This window comes from Meriones unguiculatus, chromosome 4 (assembly GCF_030254825.1).
Source record: "Meriones unguiculatus strain TT.TT164.6M chromosome 4, Bangor_MerUng_6.1, whole genome shotgun sequence".
NCBI classification, from domain to species: Eukaryota; Metazoa; Chordata; class Mammalia; order Rodentia; family Muridae; genus Meriones; species Meriones unguiculatus.
Window position 1 is genome coordinate 38,681,555 of NC_083352.1, and position 25,410 is coordinate 38,706,964.

At 43.9% G+C, this 25,410-nt stretch overlaps 2 protein-coding genes across 2 annotated transcripts in view; one reads left to right on the top strand and one right to left on the bottom strand.

Annotated features, from left to right (window-relative positions):
• Trappc11 (trafficking protein particle complex subunit 11) overlaps positions 1-4,353 on the bottom strand; it is a 44,135-nt gene extending 39,782 nt beyond the window's left edge. Inside the window, exons 1-3 of the mRNA XM_060381753.1 lie at positions 4,194-4,353; positions 1,437-1,662; positions 309-478 (exon numbers count right to left, since the gene is read on the bottom strand). Coding sequence (XP_060237736.1) covers positions 309-478; positions 1,437-1,640 — 374 coding nt within the window. The 5' untranslated portion in view covers positions 1,641-1,662; positions 4,194-4,353. The remainder of the gene's footprint in view (positions 1-308; positions 479-1,436; positions 1,663-4,193) is intronic.
• Positions 4,354-4,521: 168 nt separating this feature from the next.
• Positions 4,522-24,169, top strand: Rwdd4 (RWD domain containing 4). Its single transcript, XM_060381754.1, has 7 exons — positions 4,522-4,780; positions 8,307-8,387; positions 13,510-13,619; positions 13,704-13,851; positions 15,300-15,417; positions 19,696-19,882; positions 21,981-24,169. Exons 1-6 carry the CDS (start codon positions 4,757-4,759, stop codon positions 19,749-19,751), a joined length of 537 nt encoding a protein of 178 aa, XP_060237737.1. The 5' UTR covers positions 4,522-4,756; the 3' UTR covers positions 19,752-19,882; positions 21,981-24,169.
• Positions 24,170-25,410: the final 1,241 nt, after the last annotated feature.

The following is a 25,410-nucleotide window of genomic DNA, read 5'->3' on the forward strand; positions in this document are numbered from 1 at the left end:
GAAGAAAAAGTCCTCCAAAAGAGAGAGAGACAAACAAGAAGTAGAAAGGAGGAACATTCAGTTTGAAGAGTTTTTAAGACAGCACGGAAAAGGAGGAGCTTTTTCCTTGTGGGACACTGGCTAAGCAGGAAGGTCAGCTGGGTGCTTTCTCTGCCTCTCTGAGCTAGCAGGCTTTCACCCCAGCACCTGGCTCCTGAGTCTTTATTGGTCAAATCAATTTGAGTGCTTGCCTCTCTGGCTGAAGGCCGTGGGCTCAATCCCTGACAACACAAACAAATAAAACCGTAAACAACTGACACTCGCCGTACCTGACAATCTCGACGCGGGTAGCACACTCAGATTGCTTTTCTTTCCACTGAGGCTCGTCCCAGTCCAGCTCATAGAACACAACCACCAGCGCTGGTACCAGGTTCAGGTGCTTGTTCATCCAGCCGGTCTTCAAGATCCCTTTAGGAATGTACCATTCGTACGAAGTTCTCTGCCAACCGGGACAAAACTCAAGTTATTTGAGAAGAAAAGCAGCAGCCACCGCCAGGGCGCCAGGCACTTCACAGGCATTGCTTCGTTCATCGTGCACACCGCCCGTTCTAAAATGAGAGAGTCAGCCCATCATTAAACAGACGTAAGGGTTTAAGGGTTGGAGTAGACTCTATAGACGCTGCACTTCCCACGTGAGGGAGAATGGCCAGAGCACAGGAGTCCTAGCAGCGCCAAGGGCCTCAGCCAGTGTAAAGTAGGCAGCCCCTTTCCAGGTCTACTTGGATCCTTCGCCATTCCCATTTCTGTTCTCGTAAAGTGTTAAAACCACCTAAAATCCACTAGGGCTTCATTTGTTTACATAGTGCCATGACAGCATTTCACTGTTCCTGTGGATAAAATGAAAATGGTTTAGGAACTTGTGAAACTGGACCTAACTGCAAGGGTCACGGATTCTATATGAAACTGGAAATGATGAGTAGGTAATGCGAGACCTTCCTTTCAAGAAGGCTCTGCTAAAATTATGGAGATGTGGGGGTTGTTTTAATGAAAGAAAAGGGGTAGGGAGGAGATGGGAAGAACACTTTCTGCAAAGCCTAGGACTACATAAGTTCAATCCTCAGGACCCACATGTTGGAAGAAGAGAACTGACAATACAAAGTTGTCATGGGACCTCCACACATACACATACAGTAAATTAATTTTTTTAAAGGAAAAAATGTAGGCTCATAGTATAGAAAGCATTGTAATTAGTCAGTCCTCTTGAGCTTAAAAAAAAATAAGTGTATTAAATATGTACATATATTCCATAGTACATGACAACACCAGTTTTTCCTAAGGCACAACAGTAACCTTTGCCCTGATAAACTCAGAGGGTTTCCAATACAAACAATAAGAAGAGAGTCGGGGAGTGTGAAGAGGACGGGGGCTATGAATGCATGTGATCCTAACGCCATTACCTTTGACCGACATTTGGGGTATTCATGGTCACCCGGGAGCACCTTGAAAGAAATTGGTACCCGATCAGCTCTCCGATTGGCACAGAAAGCATCCCAGACTGCTCGGTGGACAGCATTGTAAACCACATCAAGGCCAGTGAGTGTAACAAAAGCCATAGGCCGGCAGCATAACTCCACAGGGAAGTCCCACTGTGTGGGGCTCATGCTTAGGACGTCACAGAAATATCTGAAATAGAAAGGTCAGAGGAGTCATAATTAGTTTTAAAAACGAATGCCAATATCTAAGATATAAACAGGACAAGACAAAAGGCTCCGCATGTACACAGTCAAGCAAACAGAACAGAATAGAGCAAAATGAAAACTTTCATTCCTGAGTTGGTAAAATTAATTAATTTTACAGGCAGTGGTGGTGCACACCTTTAATCCCAACACTCAGGAAACAGAGACAGGTGAATCTCTGTGAGTTCAAGGCCAGCCTGGTCTACACAGAGTTCCTGGACAGCAAAGGCAACACAGAGAGACTGTCTCATATAACAAAAAACAAACAAAAATGACTAATTGTATTGGCTTTTTTTTTTTTTACAAAAAAGGCTGTAGTCCATTTTCAGACAAATTCACTATTTTCAGTAATATTTCAAAATGTACATCAAACTTTGGGATGAGCAGACTAAGAAAGCAGGTAAGTGATGAAATTAAAATAGGTCTACCCTTGCATGGTGGCACATGCTGTAATCCCAGTGCTCACCGATTTACATATATTAACAAATCCAATTTCCTCCGATTTCTCTGAAATTCCAGATATCTAATTTCTCAATGCTTAGAATATAACTCAAATAACATGTACATTATTTAGTAGTTGTTTTCTGGCTTTCCATAATATAAGATGATGTAATAGGTAAACGAAAACAGTGCTTCTCTTAGAGAAAAGTGTAAGACCCATTTCTGTTGTGTCCTTTAGCTAAATCTATAATTAAGGCAGGTCGGCACTGACTTTAGAAAGCGCTTATATAAAAATGTGTTTTGAACTGTCACCATATTTTTTAAAATGGTTCCTCGTTTCTGAAAGGACTTAACTATCACATGCTTCTTTAAAGAAGAGATTGTCATCATCACAGACACACACAGAACACAAGGTGAGGAAACTGAAATGTAAAACGCCACTTGTTCCCTAAGATGCGGACTGTCTTTAACTGAAAAGATAATCATCTTTACTAATTAGCTATCTCATGCTCAAGTGCTAAAGGAACAATGGGTATTGAAGAATGATTTGGAAAGCTTACCAGAAATGATGCCCTATCTACAACTTAAGTTTGCAGAACTGCTTTAAAAGACCTTTGGGAAGGGTTGTGCTACAAGGGCAAAGAAAAACATTGCTTCTGGGGATTTTCAGATAAGGAGCAAAATAGCCTAGGAGTGGCCAAAGATAATATGGCTACTATATTTGTCTAATACCCAAATGCTCTAGACAAGAGTGTGAAAGGCCCATCTCCCTTAACAGTTTCAGGGGTTCAAAAGAAATGCCTGTGATCCTAGAACATGGAGCAGACAAAAGGGGAAGTAGAAATGACTTACAAACTTTTTAAATTAGTACTGCCTGAGGGGAATACAGTACGAGTCACAAAAGTACTGTTAAGATTTCCAGCAGTTACATTAGAAGGTAAGAGAAGCAGGCTCAGAAACCAAATTCCTGTAAAGCCAGCACTCAAGAGGCAGAGGCAGGAGGACTGCTTCAAATTCCATAGTCTACAGGGCAGTTCAAGCCCAGCAAGGGCTATAAAGGATCCCCCCACCCCCAAAAGAAGATGTGTAATTTTAGTTATACTTTATTTAGGCCAAAAGTATTCTCCAAACATCATTATAAGTTATTGATGAACTTTTAAAAACCTGTTTGTGTACTGTCTTCAAACAGTGTGGTATTTTACACTCACAGCAGACCTAAGTTTAGACTAGCCAATTTCAAGCGCTCTATAGCCGCTGGTCGCTGCTGGCTACCACACCTGACAGGGTAGCTCTCGATCAGAGCAAATCTCTTCCAACATCACCATGAAAAACTGCATCAGCAATCTCTGCCGTATTCTACTTTACAAGGTTTGGCACTTGGTGATGGTCCTGTTTAAGCTGTACATTTCGGAGGGATGGGGCAAGACAAGTGCTCACTGAGTAGATTTCAATGACATGCAGGAAAGAAATCGTTTCCTGATTTCCCGGAAAATAATGGAGAAGCCAAGCAAACTACTGACAAGGAGGGGACATGCAGAAGCAAATCTAAGTCCTCAGCACCAGGTCACCTGGTTAGTGCAAGGCAAGTAATGTGACAGCCAGCGTAGAAGAGAAACAAGCTAACCCAACCAAAATATCTACTAAAGAAGACGGCTATCAATAAAGGGGCGTTCCAAGTTGCAAGACATCGGCTAGCAAGGACGGATTCAGAGACGTCTAAATGCAAAAAAGATCAAACGAAGAACAATAGCTTGGTGGAGAAAAGGAAGCCAACACAGCCGGGAAGAAGACACTGTCTCCAGGGTCGCAGCATTCGGCTCTGATAGCTGGGACCGGGAAAGGACAATAACCTCACAGCCCTAGAAACTGACGCAATCTTCCTCGATCACTCCCACCTCTCTATCTAAAGATAAGTACTTTCTTCTTTGCAGCTGAAGGAGAAATGCCAACATTGCACCGTGGACGCCACGGGAAAATGCAGGCCTCCCCAAGCCAGCCGGGTTGGCGTGGCCCGGCAGGTTTCTGGGCCCAACTCACCCAGGCCACTCGCCCTGGACCCGCGGCGGCTGCGGCGAGTCGCCGTCAGCCCGGAGAGAACCGGGAGAGCCAGGCAGGGGCGTCACGGAACGCGGCCACCGAGTCCCGACAGCCCAAACCCCAGCGCCGGCTGCAGAAGGCGAGACTTCCTTTTCCCCGCCTCCGCTGGCACAGGAAGCACTTCCTGGGCCTGAGTGACAGTTCTCCACACCAGTCCCGGGACAGAACGGACCGCCCCCTTAGGCAGGTGCTCCATTTCCTAGAGGAGAAAGGGCTTGGGGCGGAGCAAGAAGGAGCCAATAGGAAAAGCTGTCGTGCGAGGGGGCGAAGCCTCCTCGTCACCGCCCCCTCCGCGGCCGGTCCGAGGTCTGGGTGTCCCCCGCTTCAGGCGATCCCGGGTTCCCGACCCGCAGCCGACTGCCCGGTGACTCGGCCGCGCGCGAGCTCGTCCCCACGGCTGCGAGGAGGGTTCCCCCAGAGCGAGGCGCGGAAACGGGGTGCCCCGGCCTCCCGCCCGCTGCCCGCCCGTTCTTTGCGGTCGCGATCGCTGTGCAACCGGCGTGATGGGTGCCAACGAGGACCAGGAGGTGAGAACCCAGGTCGCAACGGTGGGGCACCGGGGACTGACTCCGCACGTGTCCTTCCCGCCGAGAGCCTGGCCGGCTGCCCCACGTTAGCAGATCCCTTGCCAGATGGCACCGGGCAACCGAGAGGCCGGCGAGCGTGAACGGGTCACGTGTGACTCAGCCTCCGGCTCTCCTCCTTATTGCGACCCCGGGGTCTTCAGATTTCCTTGCTAAGATGAGCGACCTTGTTCCACAACCCTGGTGCACTTGGCCGCCCTTAACTGACTGCCGCGTTGTAGTTTTAGCGCTTGCGTGTCGAGTTATTCCGCCCTAAAATCTGATCCAACCTTTAAAATTTAAAACCCGTGATCTCGGGAAGGAGGGTTGAGTGAGTACGAGTTCTGTGGAGAAGAACGAATGACCCCGGTGTCCCTCTGCTTGGAATGCTTAGTGAAGTCGCTCGTCCATCCGCCCCTGAGTGGACAGACGATGTTTTGAGCATCCGCGTCGGAGTCAGAATTTGGTAGAGTTTGCGCTTTGGTTTTTTGTTTTTTTTTTTTTTTAATGTCATTTTGATACAGAGTTGGGGGGATGGGCGCTGTAAATCGTTCGTCCTTAACTTTCTAATTATGTGATGTGCCCTGATCGGGAAGGAAGAGTGTCTGCAGTGCTAGAGAGCCCAGGGCTGATGGATGAATGTAGTGAAATGAGGATCAGGAGACATCTCGTGGTGGCGCACGCTGTTAATCCCAGTAGTAGGTGAGGCAGAGGCAGGCAGGTCTCTGAGCTCGAGGCCAGTCTGGTTGTAGAGTGAGTTCCGGAAACCCTGCCTCGAGGAAAACAAAGGCGGCGAATCTCCTTGCCCGGTAGTGGATAAGTAGTCATCCGCTGCTTACTTTCAATGTGTTGCCTAAAAGTTAACAGTTTGACACTGTGGATGTTGATAGAAGCTTGCTTGCTTGCAAATTCTCCGTAAAAACCCGCTGTGGCGGTGCACGCCTGTAATCCCAGCACCCAGGGAAGCAGAGGCTGGTGGAGCTCTGTGAGTTTGAGGCCAGCCTGGTCTACAAAGTGAGTCCCAGGCTAGCCGAGGCTACACAGAGAAACCCTGTCTCGAAAAAACCAAGCAACAACAACAAATTCTCTGGAAAAAAAAAAAAATACATATATATCAGCAAGTTACTTGGTATCTGAAAACCCTGCTAAAAATTCTTACCAGTCCAATGAATCGGAAGCATTAATAAATCCAGGGGAGAGAATAGAGAGGAGGGGGGAAGAGAAAGGATTAGTGAGTAGATACAAACTCAGTGGAGAAAAGCAAGGTCTGATGTCTTGTTAGGCAGTGAATGGCTAGTTTAAAATTACCCTGTGCATTTCAGAATAGCTAGAAGAGTTTTGAATGGTTCACTGACAAATGCATGGTTGAAAATTTGAGGTGATAGGCATGCTCATTACCCTAATTTGATCATTGTGTAATAAGTACACTTTTCAAAGAGCTGCCCTGTGCCCCATAAGTAAATACAATTTCAAAAATAGTTTTATTTTATGTATATGAGTGGTTTGCCTACTTGTATGTATGGGCACCACCTGCATGCCTGGTGCCCACAGAGGCCAGAAGAGGGTGTTGGATACCTGGAACTGGAGTTCTAGAAAGAAGTGAACCACCATAAGGGCTGGAAATTGAAACAGATCCTCTGGAGAACACTGAGCCATCTCTGCAGCCCCAATAAGTACAGTTATTATGTGCCAATTTGAAACAAGTTCTTTCTCCCGGCAAAGCACAATGTAACACTTCTTGGATTTGACCGGACCACCACCACCGCTGGTGACTGACTCCACCTCAGACCTAATGAATCACAATTTCTGTGGTAAAGCCCAGGAATCTTTGTTTTTTAACAATGAAGTTGTATTCTTCGTCATGATAGGTATCTGGATCTTTGAAGATAGTTTCCTGCCCAGTTTTGAAGATGCTGGCTTTGAAAAATAAAAAGAAACAAACAAACAAAAAAAAAAACATCGTATGTTTCCTGTTCACTTTTCTTTGTGTCTCTTAGTTCCTTTGCTAACCTGAAATTAAATGTGTGAACAGAATCTCTGTTTGCCTGTGCCAAAGCTGTGGCATCACACTGTCGGTCAACACACACTTGGTATCTGAAAACCCTGCTATACAGTTTATACAGTTCATCTATCATCTTCTACTTATATATTTAGGTATTAAATGCCAGGTTCTGCTCTGTTAAGTATTATCATTAGCTTGATTTTAGAGGACTTTTGGGGGGGGGGGATTCTTATTCTTTCATCAGAATGATTCTTTTTCTCATCAAATTATTATTCTCTTTTTTTTTGGGGGGGAGAGGGTCTTTTTCAAGACAGCGTTTCTCTGTGTAGCCTTGGCTATCATGGACTCACTTGGTAGAGCAGGCTGGCCTTGAACGCACAGTGATCCATTGCACCTGGCCATCCACACTTCCTAACAAGCCTGTCTTCTCTTTTTGTTCCTGCCCAAGTTACTAATTAAAATATGGAAAGAGATTATGGCAGGAGTGATGCTACATCCTTGAATCCAGTTTGCATTTCTGTTTTTCTTTGTTACTGTTTTGGTTCTTGTCTGTTCTGTAAAGGGAGCCTTGCTGAAGTCTAAATAGATTGAGTCTGGTGCCTTTTTTTAATGTTCGAAGTTACCCTGAGGAGGATTAGTTAGCTATACCTCATTGTAATACCTGCTGGATCCTAAGGATTTGAAAGTCTCGCAAGTGTCATGCCCTGTTTCTTTATAATCTATTCTCAAATTTGTACATGGAGAATAAATCAAGGTCACCACCTTTAGTCTGTAGAATTAATGACATCAATCTCTGAAAACTAAAACAGATACCCGTGTCTTTTTTTCTCCAAGATTCAGCTGTCACTCACAGTGATTGAGATGTCTCATTTATGGGCCACAGTATTCCAAGAACAAATCCCAGGCAAGGGTTACTAATCAGCATCCTCTCTTCTAGTCCTTCAATCATCTTGAGTAGATCCTGTGAGCCTTCTTCCTGATACGCTTTCTTGGGGCTTCTTTATACTACTTCAGCTTTGTATCACTCTATGAAAATGATGATGAGTATAACAGATGTTCTTTCTGAAATGGGGAATTGTGCATCCTGTTTCCCATTTCCAAGTTTAGTGCATCTTCTACACACCAGGTTGCTGTACTTAAGCGGAGTGATAAAACACACAAAATAGTCACAACTTGCTTTAGCCTAAATCTTTCCTCCAAAATACCAAGAAGAAAGCATGGGAGTGAGCTCTTCACAGGATGAATGTGAGAAATAAGTGAGCTGATACAGTGTAAAAACCCTTAGCAGTGCCCAACAAATACTCTCAAAGTACATGGGTTAGCATAATTATATGTGTGTTAATACATGGACATATCAGCGTTTTGGGGCCAATAAGTTGGGCCATATTTTCCATAATTGAGTGAGTTTGAATGAGACGCTAAAGACTCGCTGTTTCTAATCCATGCATGGAACTCAACAAAACCCATGTTTTTGTTTTTGTTTTTCAGATGGAACTAGAAGCTTTACGTTCTATTTATGAAGGAGATGACAGTTTCCGGGAATTAAGTCCAGTTTCATTTCAATATAGGGTAAGACACCGCATGCACAATGCATGTATTTTTGTGCTGCGGGAAAAGAATGGATATTCTGCAAAATCTGATTCTGCCTTTTAACTTAGTAGTTTAACTTTATTACAGTCCTATATTTTCTGAAACTTTCTAAAAATGATTTGTTTTTATTATTTGTGTGTATAAATATGTGGGAGCCCACAGAGGCCAGAACTGGAGTTACAGTTGGTTGTAAGCCATCAGAGGTGGATTCTGGAAACCCAACTAGGGTCTTCTGGAAAAGGAGTAACAACTGAGCCATCTCTTCAGCCTGCCTGATACATTTAAAAGAAAACTCATCACTATGACATTGTTATTGATAACATTTGAAAACTAAATTTAGAACCTTTTATAAAATGCATGCATATATGTGTGTGTATATTAATATATATAATTATATAATAAGATCTATTTTATGTGCCTGGATGTCTGGCCGGCAACTATGTCTCTGCACCACATACACGCCAGGTGCTCACAGAGCCCAGAAGAGAGCATCAGATCCCCTGAATGAGAGTCATAGACACTTATTGTGTGTTGACATGCAGGTGCTGGGAAATGAACCCAAGTCCTCTGCAAGGGCAATTAGTGTTCTTAACCACTGAGTCATCTCTCCAGCCTAATTCAGAACCTTCAAAAAAAAATATTAGAGCTAGAAGAAATTTCAGATATTACATGCTGTTACCTTGTTAGAGATGGCTTCCCTCAGTCCTAGCTTCCTTGACTCTTGCCACAGCTTATGTTGATATGTAATCCTCAAACTTGATTGTATTATGAACAGTAACAGGAAATGAGTTTTCATTTGTTTGTTTTCTTAAGACAGAGTATCACAGTGTAGCCCAGGGACTCTTGATTCTTTTACCTCAGACTCACAAGTGTAGCCAGGGAATAAGTTGTCAATAGCCATGGTTCTCAACCTTCCTAAACCTGGAACCGTTTGTTACAGTTTGTCATGTTATGGTGACCCCAATTATGAAATTATTTTCACTTCTGCTTTATAACTGTAATTTGGCTACTGTTATGAACCATAGCGTAAATATCTGTGTTTTCTGGTAGTCTTAGGCAACCCCCGTGAAAGGGTCATTCAACCCCCAGAGGGGTTTCGATGCACAGGTTGAGAACTATGACTCTAGCAATTCCCAGTTCCTCTTTAGTTCCAACTGTTTGCGTTGCCTCCATCTGTATAACAGCTATAATTGTTTCCTTACTTGCCGTGACAAATACCTGACAAAAGCAACTTGAGGGCCAAAGAGACAAGAATGATTAGTTCCAAAGCTCCACAGCCTGAGCTTGATCCCAGAGCCCACATGAAGGTGGAAGGATATCTGCGGTGGGATATTTGATCCAATATTCTCCATTCTCAAGCTGTGTGCATGGAGAGTTGCTTGCTTGGCAGGCTGCTTTGTTGTTGAGTATTCAGAGAAAAACATAACCCCAAGATTGTGTGCTCAAAAAACCTCTTTCTAGTTGTGGTGTGGCTCAGCCCTAGCACACACCTTTAATCCAAAAGTTTTCTGTTGTTGTAGCCAGGATTAAATAAAGTCAACCATACATCAAGAGGCAGAGCAAGCAACCAATTGACAGGGAATGAACATAGGAAAAAAGCTATAGAGAGTGAAAGGAAGTTTGGAGGACAGTTAGAGGGATGTACAGGAAGTTGAAAGGGAGGACATTCATTGTGAGGGGTTTTTAAGACAGCGTGGAGAAGAAGGGGCTTTCTCCTTCTGGGACATCAGCTGAGTTAGGAAGGTCCACTGGGTGCTTTCTCTGCCTCTCTGAGCTAGCAGGCTTTCGGATAAAATCAAATGTTTGAGATTGTGTTTAAAAACAACACTGATCCACAAACTTGTCCTCTGGGTACTGTGGTGCATGTACGCCCCACCCCCCAAATCACACATACACAGTCATAATAAATAAATATTAAAAATAAATAAATAAAACTGAAGGAAGGAAGGCTTGATTTGGGCTCACAGTTTGAAAGTCCAGTCCGTTGGTAGCAAGGAAGTCGTGGCAGAAGGATCCTGTGTGATGCCGTGGTCATATTGTGCCCAAAGTCAGGAAGCAGAGAAAGCAGCACTTCTGCCCAGGTCTCGCTCTCCTGCCATGGGGCATGACTCAACCCATGGAATGGTGACCGCATTAGCATAGGTCTTTTCACCTCAGTTATCCTAGTCTAGAAACCCCGCACAGACATGCCCCGAGGTTTGTCTCTGTGCTGATTCTAAATCCCATTGAACTGAGTCGACATTTACAACAGCTAGGGAACTCTCAATGGCCAAAGTTCATGCAGGAGCGAAGACCTGGATTCTTCCGTTCCAAGTCCAGCTGCCTTCTTAGATTTCCCTAGCCACTGCCACGGTCCTTTACCAAAGAGGCACCAAGAATTCCCTCGTGCTTTCCGTTAACAGCATCAGTTACTTATTGAGCACAATATGCGTCTGCGTGCTAGACAATAGAATGAAACATGAATTTGGAAACAGAGTGCCAACGGTCAAAGAAACGCTGGGGCTCTGCCCGGTCGGTCCCTCTGTTCTTGCACAGAGCAGTTCAACAGGCTCCCTAATGTTTTCCCTGCTTCCATGTCTTTCTTTCGCTTCCCTCTTACACTGTACCACCCGTTCAACAGACCGCTACTTAGCTGCCTTACACATTTGAGTAGTCCCGCCATAGCCCCTTTGAAGAGGTTTCTTCCTGGCCTTCTCTTGCCTGTAAAGTGATGGCTCTGTCCTTTGCTCCATTGTCCAAGTCCACTTCTTAAAAAAAGATTTGTTTCTCTTTGTGTATATAAGTGCCTCACCTGGATGTTTGGTGTGTATGTGTGTCACGTGTGCCCGGTACTCTTAGAGGCCAAAAGAGAGCTCCGTGTCCCCAGGAACCAGAGTCACTGGCTTTTGTAAGCTGCTGTGGGAGTTTTGGGAACCTGACCCCAGTCCTCTGCAATAGTGGCAAGTGTTCTTTTTTGTTTGTTTGTTTGTTTGCTTGCTTTGCTTTTTTTGTTTTTCGACACAGGGTTTCTCTGTGTAGCCCTGGCTACTTTGGAATTCCCTCTGTAGATGAGGCTGGCCCCGAATTCACAGAGATCCACCTGCCTCTGCCTGCTGAGTGCTGGGATTAAAGGCCTGTGCCACCACAGCACTGCCGTGGCAACTGCTCTTAAGGCTGGGGTCAGGCCTCCAGTCGTTCCAAGTCCTCCTTTTGTTTTGAACTACCTCTGTAAAACTTTGTCAACTTCCATTACCAACAACAGATTGCTAAATGATCCCCTCAGTATCTTTCCCCCCTACTTGGGTATTGTCTTTAGATCCATTGTAATTTCTTTTCTTCATCTTTCATCTCCTATCTCTCTGCCTTTTCTCAGGCCTAAATCCTCTCTGACTCATTTGACCCAAGTCTCTCTCTGCCCTTAATTTGAAGCAGAATTAATTTTGCCATCACTTCATGCCTTATTTCGCCATTAGGTGTCATTGAAGACAGGAGCGGTCCCGCCACTCTCTCTAATACAATGACACATTGGCAATCTGTTTCTACACCTTGAATAAGGACTTGGTGATGACATGAGCTATCTTCTGTCACTTTTTCATGCCTGTGATGGACTCATACTAACATATCAAGAGGTCCCTAAATGTACTAGATGCTGTTTCTGTGCCTCAGCTTACATTAATAAAGAATGTAGCTGAAAGTAGGACAGTGAAGATATGGGCAGAATATAAAAGTAAAGCAAATAATAATTTGAGGTGAAGATGTTTTTCTAGTTACTTAACATTTGTGTGTGTGTGTGTGTGTGTGTGTGTGTGTGTGTGTGTGTGTTGGAGGAGGGCCATGCCCCAGCATGTGTGAGTTGGCTGTCCCCTTCCACTGTGTGGGTTTCAGGATCAAACTCAGGTCATCAGGCTTTACATTGAGTGCCTTTGCCCACCCCCCACCCCCAGCCATCTCACAGGCCTCTGAAGTGCAAAGCTTGGTTCGGGAAAGCATTATTGACAGATGCTCAAATCTTTAAGCAAAGGTTGCTAGGGAACGGGGTGGTGACGTAGTTCTGTGCTCTTAGTGCACAGATTACTTCTTCATTACCTCTGCACGGAAGGTATTAGGTATTATCCCCAGCAGTGATTCCTGACAGGATGCAGCAAGAGCTGCCACGCCACCTCGCCCCACAAAATGGTCCACCTGACTCTGAGCGCCGGAAGCAGTGCTCTAGATTTGAGAACGTTAGTGGAAAACAAATTGGGCTAGACTCTTTTGCCTTGGTTTGTTTCAAGACAGTTTCGCTGTGTAGCGTTGGCGTCCTAGAACTCACCCTGTAGACAAGGCTGGCCTAGAACTCAGAGATCTGCCTGCATCTGCCTCACAAGTGCTGGGATTAAAGGCCTGCACCACTACCACCTGGATCCAGCCTGGACTCTTGATGTCAGAAAAGACTTTTAAAAAGTCTGGGAGAGGGTTCTGTTAAGGCAGACTAGAAAGATATGACAACCAGATACCATAAACCTTTGGTGAGTTCTAGATTTCTGGCGTGGGAGTGGTGTTAATTAAAGGACACTTTAAGCATAGTTGGGAATTTGTAATATGAATTATCTATTAGATGAAATTTTTGTATCAGTGGTGAATTCTTGGGGATGTCATGATGGTCTTCTGGCTGTGAAAAGATACCCTAAGGTTTTGTTTGTTTTTGTTTATTTGTTTTTTGTTCTTTTAACCCATAAATAACTAAAGACATTTCAGCTGGACACTGTGGTGCCCATCTGTAATCCCAGCACTCAGGAAGGCATAGGCAGGTGGATCTCTGTGAGTTCGAAGCCAGCCTGGGCAAGTCTAGGAGAGCCAAGACTACATGGAGAAACCCTGTCTCCAAAAATAACAACAAAAAGCTGACAGCCAAGTGAGGAAAGGACCATCAGCAAAACTAAAGCTTCCCGGGTGGCACTAAAGCAAAAGTTGGAGCTGTTTATCCGCCCCTCATCCTCGGTCAGTCCTACCCTGTACCTCTGACCTTCTCAACATGTTATGCCTTTGATTTTGACCATGAGTGTTGGAAAGAGTCATTTCAAAGACAGTAATTTAGGCCTTCTGATCACTTTCCACAAGCCTAAGACTCCCTTTTCTTCAGATAGGTGAAGACGGCGATCCTAAAGCCTTCCTGATAGAGATTTCCTGGACCGAGACATATCCGCAAACGCCTCCGGTTATATCCATGAACGCGTTTTTTAACAACACGATGTGAGTCGTTTCGTTTTCAGTGCCTTTTCATTCTCTTTCACTGATTCTTTGACTGATTCTTTGACTCCTTTCTCTGCATCATAGCTCCCCGGCTGTGAAGCAAAGTATCTTAGCCAAACTGCAGGAAGCGGTGGAAGTGAACCTTGGCACCGCCATGACTTACACCTTGTTCGAGTACGCGAAGGACAATAAGGAGCAGTTCATGGAGAACCACCATCCCGGGAATTCTTCGGTGAGCGCGCGCTCAGTGCTGCCGGGATATTTTGGCCTGGGCATGTTAATTAATTTTTTTTTTTTTTTTTTTTTTTTTTTTTGCTAGTTGTTCTTTTGAAACTTAGGAGACTGATAGGCATTCTTCTGCCAGTGAAGTGATTTAAAACCAGGTTATTGGAAGCAGCGGGTTCACCAGTCCCAAGGATCAGAGCCAGGAGAGTTGGCATACAGGGGAAGACAGACAAATAGGGAAAGAAAGGGCTTGCACAGTGAGAAGAGACGCAGAAGGCAAGAGAGAAGGGAACCAAAATATCTGGATTATATAGTGAAGATCCTGTGGGGAAGGGGAAGCCGGCTGCCTGGGCTGGAAAGTTCAGGGTAGAGGGCAGGGCATGCCAGTCATGCCCTGTAACAGGTAGGGACTGAGCGAGAACTACAGGGAGAGCCTGGTTAAAAACGCACCTCAGCCGCTTCCCCCCGCCCCCCGTCCTTAGATTACCTCTATTTAATGGAGAAAATGAAATTATATTCTGTCAGTTTTTCCCCCTTCATTCAGCAAAGGTTAAAATACTTCTAACCATCAAAATTGAAGCCAGTCATGATAGTGTATGTCCTTAATCCCAGCACAGGGAGGCAGAGGCATATCTGTGATTTGGAAGGAAGGAAGGAAGGAAGGAAGGAGTCAGTCTTGTCATAGTTCCATTTGAGGCGTGTAGAGGTTCAAGTCCCCCTGCACTACTTTTTTAACCCTGTGGCTTTGGCCAGCTTTCTTGATCTCTGTGTGCTCAGGTCCTCATTGGTTGAGTGGGATTATAATAGTGTCTGCTTTAGCAGATTGTGGTAAGCCTCAATGTTGTGTGGAGTCACAGCAGTGCTTGTCATGTGGTAAGTATTTTAGATTTTAGCTAACGTAAGTGCTAACTATGCAAGCCCAAATATTTTAAAGGTTTTCTTCAAGGAACCAAGAAGTCCTGGGTGGGGTGTGTGATATTTCTAAAGATGCACCAATAATAACAAATTACTGAGATGCACTGCAGCTCGTTAATTTAGACAATTAGTTGGAAGCTCAGATCTTCCAAATAGCATGGGCAATGGGACTTCCTTCTCGGATCTTGGTTTAACTGATGCCCTAATGTAGTATCCTTGAAAATGAGCCTCTTCGAGAGCAAAGCCAGAGGCATGGGGACATCTGGCTGGATCAGTGAGTGGCAGCAGTGACATCTTCGGTCTTATAAATTTAGAAATCCACCATTCCCTTCAAGATGGACAGTGTTTAGTCTAATGCCTAGTTAGGTGCCCCTAAGATAAAGTTTCTCTGTGTAGCCTTGGACTCACTCTGTAGACCAGGCTGGCCTCAGAACTCACAGAGCTCCGCCTGCCTCTGCCTGCTGGGACTAAAGACCTGTACCACCATTCCTAGTTTAATCCTGTAGGTTTTAAGGTTTTAATGTGTTTCTGTTCTTGTAGACACCCATAGCCAAAATCATCTCGGTTGAGACTCCCAGCACAGCCACATCAAGTAAGAAAAAAGACAAGAAAGAACAACTTTCCAAAGCACAGAAACGCAAGCTGGCGGATAAAACAGGTCTGCGCTGCTGTTCTTTGTCTTTCTTAACACAGGACGTGTACTGATTTTACTGTAGTATGGGTGCTTGATACGTTTAGATTTTTAAGATTAATTCTTTCCTTTGTTTTGTGTTCATGATAGAGTTTGTCTGTGCAACAGCCCTGGCTGTCTGTGAACTCACTCTGTAGACCAGGCTGGCCTTGAACTCATTGAAATCTGCCGGCCTCTACCTGCTGGGATTAGAGTGCATTACCACTGCTGGCTAATTGTTTATTCTTGGCACATTTGAATCAGAGACTTGTTGGTCACAGTACAAAAATACTATATTTATTGCGACTTTATTATGAGAATGTGTCATCTGGGGGAAGGTAATGAGTCATAAAGTAAATATAAATATTCCCACTGAAGAACATTAAAAAATGGTCTTTCAGTCGACATGTAGAAAGGACAAAGCCTTTTGTGCAGTGTCCTGCCTAAACACTGCATGTGTGGGATTTTATTTATCAGTGTGGCAGGTGCGTAGTTTCAAAAGCTGTGTGAAATGGTTTTTACCTACAGCTTGGTGCATTATTTCATCTTAGCACAGTTATTTAATATTTTTAATTTATTTATTTTTTTACTAATTACAGTTTATTCACTTTGTATCCCAGCTGTAGCCTCCTCTCCCACCCTCTCTCAATCCTACCCTCTATCTCTCATCTCCTCCCATGCCCCTCCCCAAGTCCACTGAGGGAGGTCCCCCTCCCCTTCCCTCTGACCCTAGTCTATCAGGTCTCATCAGGACTGGCTACATTGTGTTCCTCTGTGGCCTGGTAAGGCTGTTCCCCCCCCCCTTAGGGGGAGGTGACCAAAGAGCCAGCCCATGTGTTCATGTCAGAGACAGTCCCTGTTCCCCTTACTAGGGAACCCACTTGGAGACTGAGCTGCCTTGGGCTACATCTGTGCAGGGGTTCTAGGTAATCTCCAAGCATGGTCCTTGGTTGGAGTATCAATCTCAGAAAAGACCCCTTTGCCCAGATTTTTTGGTTCTGTTGCTCTCCTTGTGGAGCTCCTGTCCCCTCCAGGCCTTTCTAATTCCTCCCACCCCCATAAGATTCCCTGCACACTGCCCAAAATTTGACTATGAATCTCAGCATCTATTCGATGCCCTGCAGGGTAAAGTCTTTCGGAGTCCCTCTGGTAGGCTCCTGTCCTGTTCCCTGTTTTCTCCCTCTTCCGATGTCCATCCCTTTCCGAATGAGGATTGATCACCTTACCCAGGGTCTTCCTTCTTGCTTAGCTTCATTAGGTGTACAGATTTTAGTAGGTTAATCCTATATTATATGTCTAATAACCAATTATGATGAGTATATACCATGTGTGTCTTTCTGCTTCTGGATTACCTCACTCAAGATGATCTTTTCTAATTCCTACCATTTGCCTGCAAATTGCAGGTTTTCTTTGTGTTTAATTGCTGAGTAATATACCATTGTGTAAATGTACCACAATTTCTATATCCATTCCTCAGTTGAGGGACATCTGGGCTATTTCCAGATTCTGGCTATTATGAATAAATTCTTTACAGAACTTGAAAGAACAATTTTCAATTTCATATGGAGAAACAAAAAACCCAGAATTAATAAAACAATCATGTACAACAACAGATCTTCTGGAGGTATCTCTATACCTGATCTCGAGCTGTACTACAGAGCAGTCGTAATAAAAATTGCCTGGTACTGGCATAGAAACAGAATAGTGGATCAGTGGAACCAAACAGTAGACCCAGAAATAAACCCACACACCTACGGATACTTGACTTTTGACAAAGAAGCCAAAACCGTACAATAGAAAAAAGACAGCATCTTCAACAAATGGTGCAGGTCTAACTGGATGTCTACATGTAGAAAAATGCAAATAGAACCAAATTTATCACCCTGCACAAGACTAAAGTCCAAGCAGATTTTTTTTTCCTACAACTGACTTATTACACAATAAAACTTCCGAAAAGAATTCCCATGTGCCTGAAAACAGACTCCTCAAGAAAAGGACCATAAATGCCAACTCAAATCAACAGGAATACTTGCTCCCTTTTCTTTCTTTCTTTTTTTTTTTTAATTATTTTTTTCCTTTTCACTTGGAAATTTGCAAATGGTCACCAGTCTAAGTTTTCCCAGTTAGGGAAAAAGAGAACATTGTTGTGTGTACACACACATTTACACAAGGGTGTGTGTGTGTGTGTGTGTGTGTGTGTGTGAGTGCTCATGGAGCCCCAAAAAGGGTGTTGGATCCCCTAGACCTGGAATTGCAGGCATCTTCCTGATGTGGGTGCTGGAAGCAGTCTCTCATCCTGGGAGGCCAACGAGTGCTCTTAACTGCCAGACCCTCTCTGCAGCCGCTGCTCGCTCTTTTATGAAGAATCATAGGTTTATTCTTGTTTAATATCTGTTGATGGTAGAATAAAAAGAAACCAACTCTGGATTGGGCCTCAAACAAGATTTTGAAATTGTAACAGTTTGTCATATAAAAGTCTCCACCTTGTTCACCCTCCTGTCAGGCAGTGGTAAAGTGTAAATAAATGAAGTAAACAAACAAAAAAAAAACATAGCCATTGTAGTGTGTTTTCTAGAATTTTGGTTATTGTCTTTGGAATGTTTTAGCCTCAGTGACCTGTGGTCATCTTCATTAAACAATATCTTCCCATGCATGTCTTTTTGGTAATGCCCTACCAAGGTCTAATCTCCCTAGGGTGACAATATAGGAGTTTGTGACTGAGAACTTTCATCCTAATACAAGTTTAGTTCATTAGCCTGTGCAATCAGACTGATGGGCCAACCCTGTGCCCTCCTGACCCGTGACATAAGATTCTTACTGGTCTGAAAGAGAAAAGAACCATTCACATCAGGAACTGGGGCTCGCACAGAATTGCCCCTCTCTGTGAGAGTCATCAGTCCCTCCTTTACTTTACTGGACAGTTGGTGAAGGTGAATATCCCTTGTCCACATGCTTGAGGCCCCAGGTGTTCAGAGTTCAGAGGCTTCCAGGTCTGGGGATACTTTCAAAGTTCTTGATTGAGCAGCCACAATTCAAGGTCTAAATGCTCCAAAGTCTACAGCTAGCTACTCAAAAAGTTTCAGGTTTGGGAGGTTTGTTTTGTTTTTATTGGTTTTGGTTTGTTGGTTCGTTTTGTTTTGTGCTCAGATCTGTATAGTACTTGTTTCAAATGTAAAGTTTTTTGTTTGTTTTTTTTTTTTTTTTTAAGGCTTCATAAAATGAGACATGCAGCCTCCATGAAGCCTGGTTGCAGCTTCCCCCCTGCTCCCCTCTCCCCAGCATCTCCCCTGCATCTTTTCTTTCTTCTAGATCCGTCCCCCCAAATCTTCTCAGGAAAACCCAGACCTCCCAGGGACATGAACTAAACCCTGTATAGTTAGTAAACTACAGTAAGACCAGACGCATATGCTCACCTCAAGGCTGGACAAGGCAGCCGGATAGAAAGAAAAGAGCCCCAAAGCCAGGCAAATATGTCACAGACAGCCCCTGCCCTCACATGGGAATCCCACAACCCTAACATCCATGCAGAAAACCTACTAAGACCATGCATTTTTGGGTGAGCCTTTGGGAGCTTTGTCTCAAGCATTCTCAGTAGAGCAGTGGTCCTCAGCCTTCCCAATGCTGTGACCCTTCATTACAGCTCCTCGTGTGGTGCCCCCCCCACCATTAAATTACCTCACTGCTACCTCATAGCTGTAATCTTGCTACTGTTACGAATCGTACAGTAAATATCTGATACTCGGCCCCTATTGGGGTCATAACCCCCCAAGTTGAGAACCCCTGTAATACATGAAATAAGGTTTTGTCGGAGTATACCTAACTGTACATAAGTTCACTTGCCCTCCCCTTAGTCCTGATGAGACCAAACATTTGCTGACACCGTGTCTCCTGTTCAGAGCTGAGGGCCTTGGTGAGAGTCCTGAAACAGTGAGCCATTGCAGCTGCGTCCTCAGATGAGCAGGCATTGGCCTCCTATATATGTCCATCTCTCCCCTCGTTCCCTCTTAGCAACAGCTTTTGTCACGAGTGGACCTGGAGTAATGTAAAAGGGGGGGTGTCTCCAGTGCTCCACAGGAGCCTCCCAGATGGCGCTTTCAGGTTACAAAGATAATGAGAAGCTTATTTTCTTCCAGCTTACTGGTGTGTCATGCAAACTTTCCATCTACTCGTTGCACGCAATAGAATAAAAAGTCTTATTTGCTAGGATATCAGTTCGTTTATAATTAGCCAGTCGGTCTTAGTGAAGGTCCTGCTTTTGTCCTCCAGATCACAAAGGCGAGCTTCCTCGAGGCTGGAACTGGGTTGACGTCGTGAAGGTATAGCACACTTACATTCAAGTCTTCAAACTCGTTCAAAGTTACTGCCCTCAAATAACAAAACGCGTATTTTCCTCTTTCCTTCCCGCTGCCTTTGGGATGTCCCGGATGTCTGCCTGCTTTTTTGGATTCAGCATGTAAGTATTCCTGAAGCCTTCGTGTTCTCTGTTTCCTTGGTGTTCCATGTTCTTTTCTCGGAGCGAGAAGCCCAGAGCGGGAAGCTTTGCTCTCATCCCTCTGCTGTGCTGTTGGCCTAGGGTCAGCTTTGCCGGGGAGCAGATTTGTGCGCGTCCAGCCATCTTCTATTACGCTAAGTCACAAAGAGAGCTGAAGTAATGCAAACCCAGCACCATCCTAAGTCTATTGTAGAAAATGTAGCTGTTGCTGAGGGACTAGAGAGATGGCTCCGTCAGTAAAGTGCCTGCTTGCAAGCATGAGGCCCTCACTCTACATGTCCATCCACAGAACAAGCTGGGTTTGGTGGCATGCATTTGGGGGTTAGAAACAGGCCGGTCCCAGAACTTGCTGCCCAGCAAGCGTAGCTAAATTAATGAGCTCTCAGTTTTGTGTGAGGCCATGTCTCGAAAATTACTGCGGAGAACAATGAAGAAAGACACTTTACATCTGGCATCCGTGTGCACACACACTCACACAAACATGCACACATACTCACAAAGTGGTTGAATTGTTGCAGTATAGGTTTATTGTTAGCCTTACATAAATGTTAGTTTTAATTATAAGTGCAGCAACTATAACCTATATTGAAAACAGTAAGGCTTTACTAACTTTAATTATTTAACGGTATTCATGTGTTTGGGAACGCTTACCCTTCGCAGCCCCTACTTTCCCGTATTCTTCTCCAGAATCGTTTTCTTACGTTTGTTTGTGTGCGTGCACAAATGCTACATCTCGGATGCGGAGGTGAGAGGACGCCTGGAAAGAGTTGCTTCTCTCTGTCCATGTAGATCTTAGAGACTGAACTCGGTTGTCAGCCTAGCGGACCCTTGAGCAGCAAAACCATTTCCTCAGCCCTTCTGAGTGTGGACCTGTGTGCCTGGCTCTCTATAGGTGCGCTGGGTTCGTAAAGGTGCTTGTGAAGGCCACAGGGAGGTGTCAGAGCCCCTGGACCTAGAGCCAGAGTTGGTTGTGAGCTGCCCAGTGTGGTCCTAGGAACTGAACGTGAGTCTTCCACAAAAGCAGCAAAACCTAGCAGCTTTAAAATTTGTTAAATTGTGGGTTTACCCTCATAGTTTAAGAATTTGTTATCTGTAACGTGGCTTATTTTATTATAACAATCGTTTTGTTTGTTTTTTTTTTTAAAGAATTTATTCAGACAAACACACGAAGACACATAGCACATACACTGCATGCACACATTTAAAAAGTCTAAATTTAGAAAAGAAGCCATTTCTCTTTTGACCTGGAGTAGAAGAAAAGAACCAACTCAAACAATTTGTCCTCTCACCTCCACAGACACACTGGGCACACTCATACACACAATAGATGTGTAATTTTTTAAAAAATCGTCAGTTTATTGTCTGTCAGTGCCATGTTTCGTTATATTGGCACATACACAGAATGGGGTGGGAGCAGTTACAAGCAAAGCCAGTGGAGGCAGACTGCTTGGGCTGTGAAGCCATTGCCAGCCAGAAACTTTGGGATGAGTTACTTAACCTCCGCATCTCAGTTCCCAGACTTCTAATAAAATGCGATAGAAAATGAAGTTCATATTGAGTTAAATGAGCGTAGAGGGATTTTATTTAATCCAGCATCTGACTCTAAGTCTTCACTGGTATAATTGAATGATTACAATTTTGTTAAAAACAGCATTTGGTGCCTAGTGTGGGGACTACAAATAAGGGTTCATCAAAACACTTAACAGCGCTAGCTACAGAGAAAGCATTAGGCAGTAGCATTATAGCATGATTTGTAGACTATTATCAGTAAAAATTAAACCTGAGTAAAAAAAAAAAATAGAAGAATGTCATTGATTTAACAAACTGCCTGAGTCTCATTTACTCTTAGAAAGCTGCAAGGGATATTCCCCCACTTAACCTTGTCCTGTTCGGGTTGTTTTTACACCTGTTGGAAGTAATATGGCGTAGAGTTAGAAAGTGTTACATGTAGAACTGTATATCCTATTGTTTATTTAGTTTTAATTCTGATTAGAAACAGTGACTCTGGTAGTGTCATCACTTCCACTTAATACTTGGTATCTTTTTTCTGTTTTAACAGCTAAGCAAAACTGGCTCTAAAGATGATGAATAGCGCCTGCAGACAAAGCGAGAGGAACCTTTTTGAAAAGTTGCCCAGTTCAACCATCTAACTTTTTCTGGTGGCTTTTTCCAAGACATCGGTCTTCTGTATGTGTCTTGAAAAATATAAGTGGAAAGTTTATGAAGAGATTCGATTGTAGTAAATTATTTTCACAAACTTGCCTTAATAAAAGGTGAAAATGTAACCATTCGGAGTACTTTCTGAAGCTGTTGAGCATCCGTACATGGCTCTGTGGAGTGAGTTGGTGGTACCTTAACCGTCTGATCCAAGCGATGCGGTCCTTTTTAAAGGCCAACAAAGCGGCTTTCAAACTGGCAATTGAGTAGAGCCCAATCCCGAGTCTCTGGCATCCCATGGCGTGACCCACACTAACACGCATCTCACCTTGAAGACATCATCTCCTTTCGCTTACATAGCAAAGCAGAAGTGGCTTCAGAGAAATCTGAGTTCCGGGGTTGAGCTTTCTATGATTCTCTTGGTAGTTCCTCTTTCTTTTTCAGCAGTGAATCGCTCCTCCTTCATAAACTGATGTCTGTTTATACTTTTCTCGTAGTTTGGATGAAGGTGTTTGATCATGAGAGCTTTCAATTATGTGACTACTAAAAAGTAAAGCGCTTGCTGTGTAAGCCTGAGGACCTGACTTAGCTCCCCAGCACCCACAAAAGAAACGGGGGGAGGTAGAGACAGAGGGGTTCCTGGGTGCTTCCTGGCCTGCCAGTCTGGCTGAATCATTGAGCTCCTGGCTCAGGTGGGAGCCAAAGAGGAAGACGCCTAACGTAGATCTCTGGCCTCAATTGGCAAGCATAAGTGTGTGCACTCACCAGTACACACAGACAAATACCAGACAGACACACAGAGCAAAGCAAAAACGACAAATTTGCCAAATACTTTAGAAAGCATGTAAATGAGTGCTAGCTCTTATTTTAAACTGTTTCTCTTAGCCGGGCACGGTGGCGCATGCCTGTGATCCCAGCCCTCAGGGAGGCAGAGGCAAGCAGATCTCTGTGAGTCCGAGGCCAGCCTGGTCTACAAAGTGAATCCAGGACAGCCAAGGCTACTCAAAGAAACCCGGTCTGGAAAAACCAAAATAAATAAATAAAGAGAATATTTATCTTTGCTGCATACGCCAGAATGAGAGTATAAGATGCCTTACTATTTAATTTTTGTATTGTTGGAGACAGTGGTGTTAATAAATTTCTATTCTCTGCCATTAGGACATTTTGTTGTTGGGTAACAGGTCTTTCTGTGGATTCAGCAGGAAACACATTTAGGGAGGGTGCGTGGGTTTTGTGAGAGGTTTATTGTTTTGTTTTGTTGGTGGGTTTTTTTGTTTTTATAGCATCTTTTCAAGTATCCAAATATGTTCCCCAGCCTCTGTCTTTTTAATAATATATATCCAAGTCTTTCACTTGCTGAACTGTTGTTCTGCATGCTTGGGCCTAAAAATCATTAGGAAAAGAAACTCACTGTAGTTTTGTTAGGGGAATTACTGTGGGGGGGGGGTTAACAGTGACTGTGTGTGCTTTCGTGTTGTTAGAATACCAGGTCGCACCATGTTGTTTATGCCACGCTTTAAAGAACAATTAACTTTTAAAGACGTTACCTTAGCATAAGAGCAGATGTGTCTGTGCATTTTACAGTTACCCTTGGCTTCAGTGAAATTGTATGAGCTGTAAAGTAAGCGTAGTTACAGTGAAAGAGTTTGCTTGCACTTTTGTTTCTTGGATTAATACTGAAGACACCCAGACTATGACATCTTTTCTTTCCAAGCTTCTGTTGATGTGGTTTTTTTATTGTCATCTTGATTTGTTTGATTTTTTTTTTTTAATCTTGTAATGGAAAAAAAAAGCATTTTGTTCTGTTCTAAAGATTTTTTCCACTGGTCAAAGTTATTGTGGTTCTTAGATTGCAAAAAATAATGCTAGTTAAATGCCAATGAACTATTTTTACTCTTTTTCTATGAAATGTGCAAATCTCTGGGGCAGACGGTGGCAGTGGTGCCTCTTGTTACTTATGTGAACACTTGAACATTTTCATCAATGTTGCCATCATCTGATAATGCTCCCAGTCTATTTTCTCAGAGTCTGTTTACTTAAGATTGTGTGGAATGACATGACTAATAAGCAATAAAGTCTGAATTATAGTGATTTTTTTCTATATGTTTTATTTCAAATCGCCTCAGAAAGAATCGATAACTTTACAAATCTGCAGTACAGCCTTAGCGTGTGAGATGTGTGCTCCTGCTGGGAACCATTTCTAAAGAAATATTCCAAAAGAGTTCAGAAGGAAGTAAGGAATACCCAAGATACGTCGATGGGAATTGCAATGTTGAAATTAAGACGCCAAGTCCGGGTCACCCCAGGACTGGAAGTTACACAGACCTGTCTGCATGCTTACCGGCTGAGACCCGTTCTCCAGAGAGGGCGCACAGGAAGGGCTACCACCTTGAACTTTGGTTCTGATGAAGGGGTATACACAAAAGCATATGCTTTCAGTGTAGATTGTATCCAAAAATTACTCCACAGTTGAATTTCAGCCCGCATCCTGCCCGCAATGATAGTTATTGCCTGAGTATGAAATGACCCCACAGGCGCCTGTGTTGAAACACTTGTTCCCCAGCTGGGGGCACAGTTCTGGAAGGTTGTGGAACTTTTAGAAAGAGGAACCCAACCTAGTTCATTATTAGGCTATAATTACCATGGCGGTATTATCTAACGCACTGTCAATCAAATAAAGACACAGACACCAGTTGTATTTTATAAAATAGCCTTTACCTGGGGCACTGCAGACATTAACCCTCTAACTTTACCTTGCAACCCCAATCTCGGGCTCTCTTCTATCCATGATGCCAAAATACTTACTGATATTCCTCCATCTCCATCCATGCTGACCTGGCCACGTGCTCCTTTCCCACACTAACCCATGGCGTGGGTCTGATTCCTTCTCCAATCCTCTCTTCCACTCCTTCCTCATGGTCCCTCGACCCCAGCCTTCAGAACCCCAAACTCCACCTCCCTTTCTTCTGCCAAATCCCAAGCTTGAGCTTTAAATTATGTGGAGCAAGGTTCACGCATGAGAAGGTACAGGGACCAGATCTTGGGGGCCAGTAATTAGTTAAAATACATAGCACTAGACCAGCCCCAAACAGGAAGATAAATCAAAAGTGGATAGATACCCTATTGAGTGAAACTAATGCTGAGGTTCTAATTTCAATTTTTTTTCCTTTTTAATCTCAGCATTAAAGGTTCATTCATCCCATATCGTTTCTTTGTGAGCCACACCAGTTTAGGATTAACTGAGTAAATCTAGCCCCAAGCTCTTCCAGAAGCTATACTTTATTTCTGAAGATAAGTACATAGGATTTGGCCAGTGTTTCCAGAGAGCTACA

Excerpts from the sequence above, each read along its gene's own strand:
- Rwdd4 (XM_060381754.1), top strand. The coding sequence starts at position 4,757 with ATGGGTGCCAACGAGGACCAGGAG. Across the intron at positions 4,781-8,306 it reads GTGCCAACGAGGACCAGGAG|ATGGAACTAGAAGCTTTACG; the intron begins GTGAGAACCCAG and ends TTTGTTTTTCAG. Across the intron at positions 13,620-13,703 it reads GCGTTTTTTAACAACACGAT|CTCCCCGGCTGTGAAGCAAA; the intron begins GTGAGTCGTTTC and ends TCTGCATCATAG.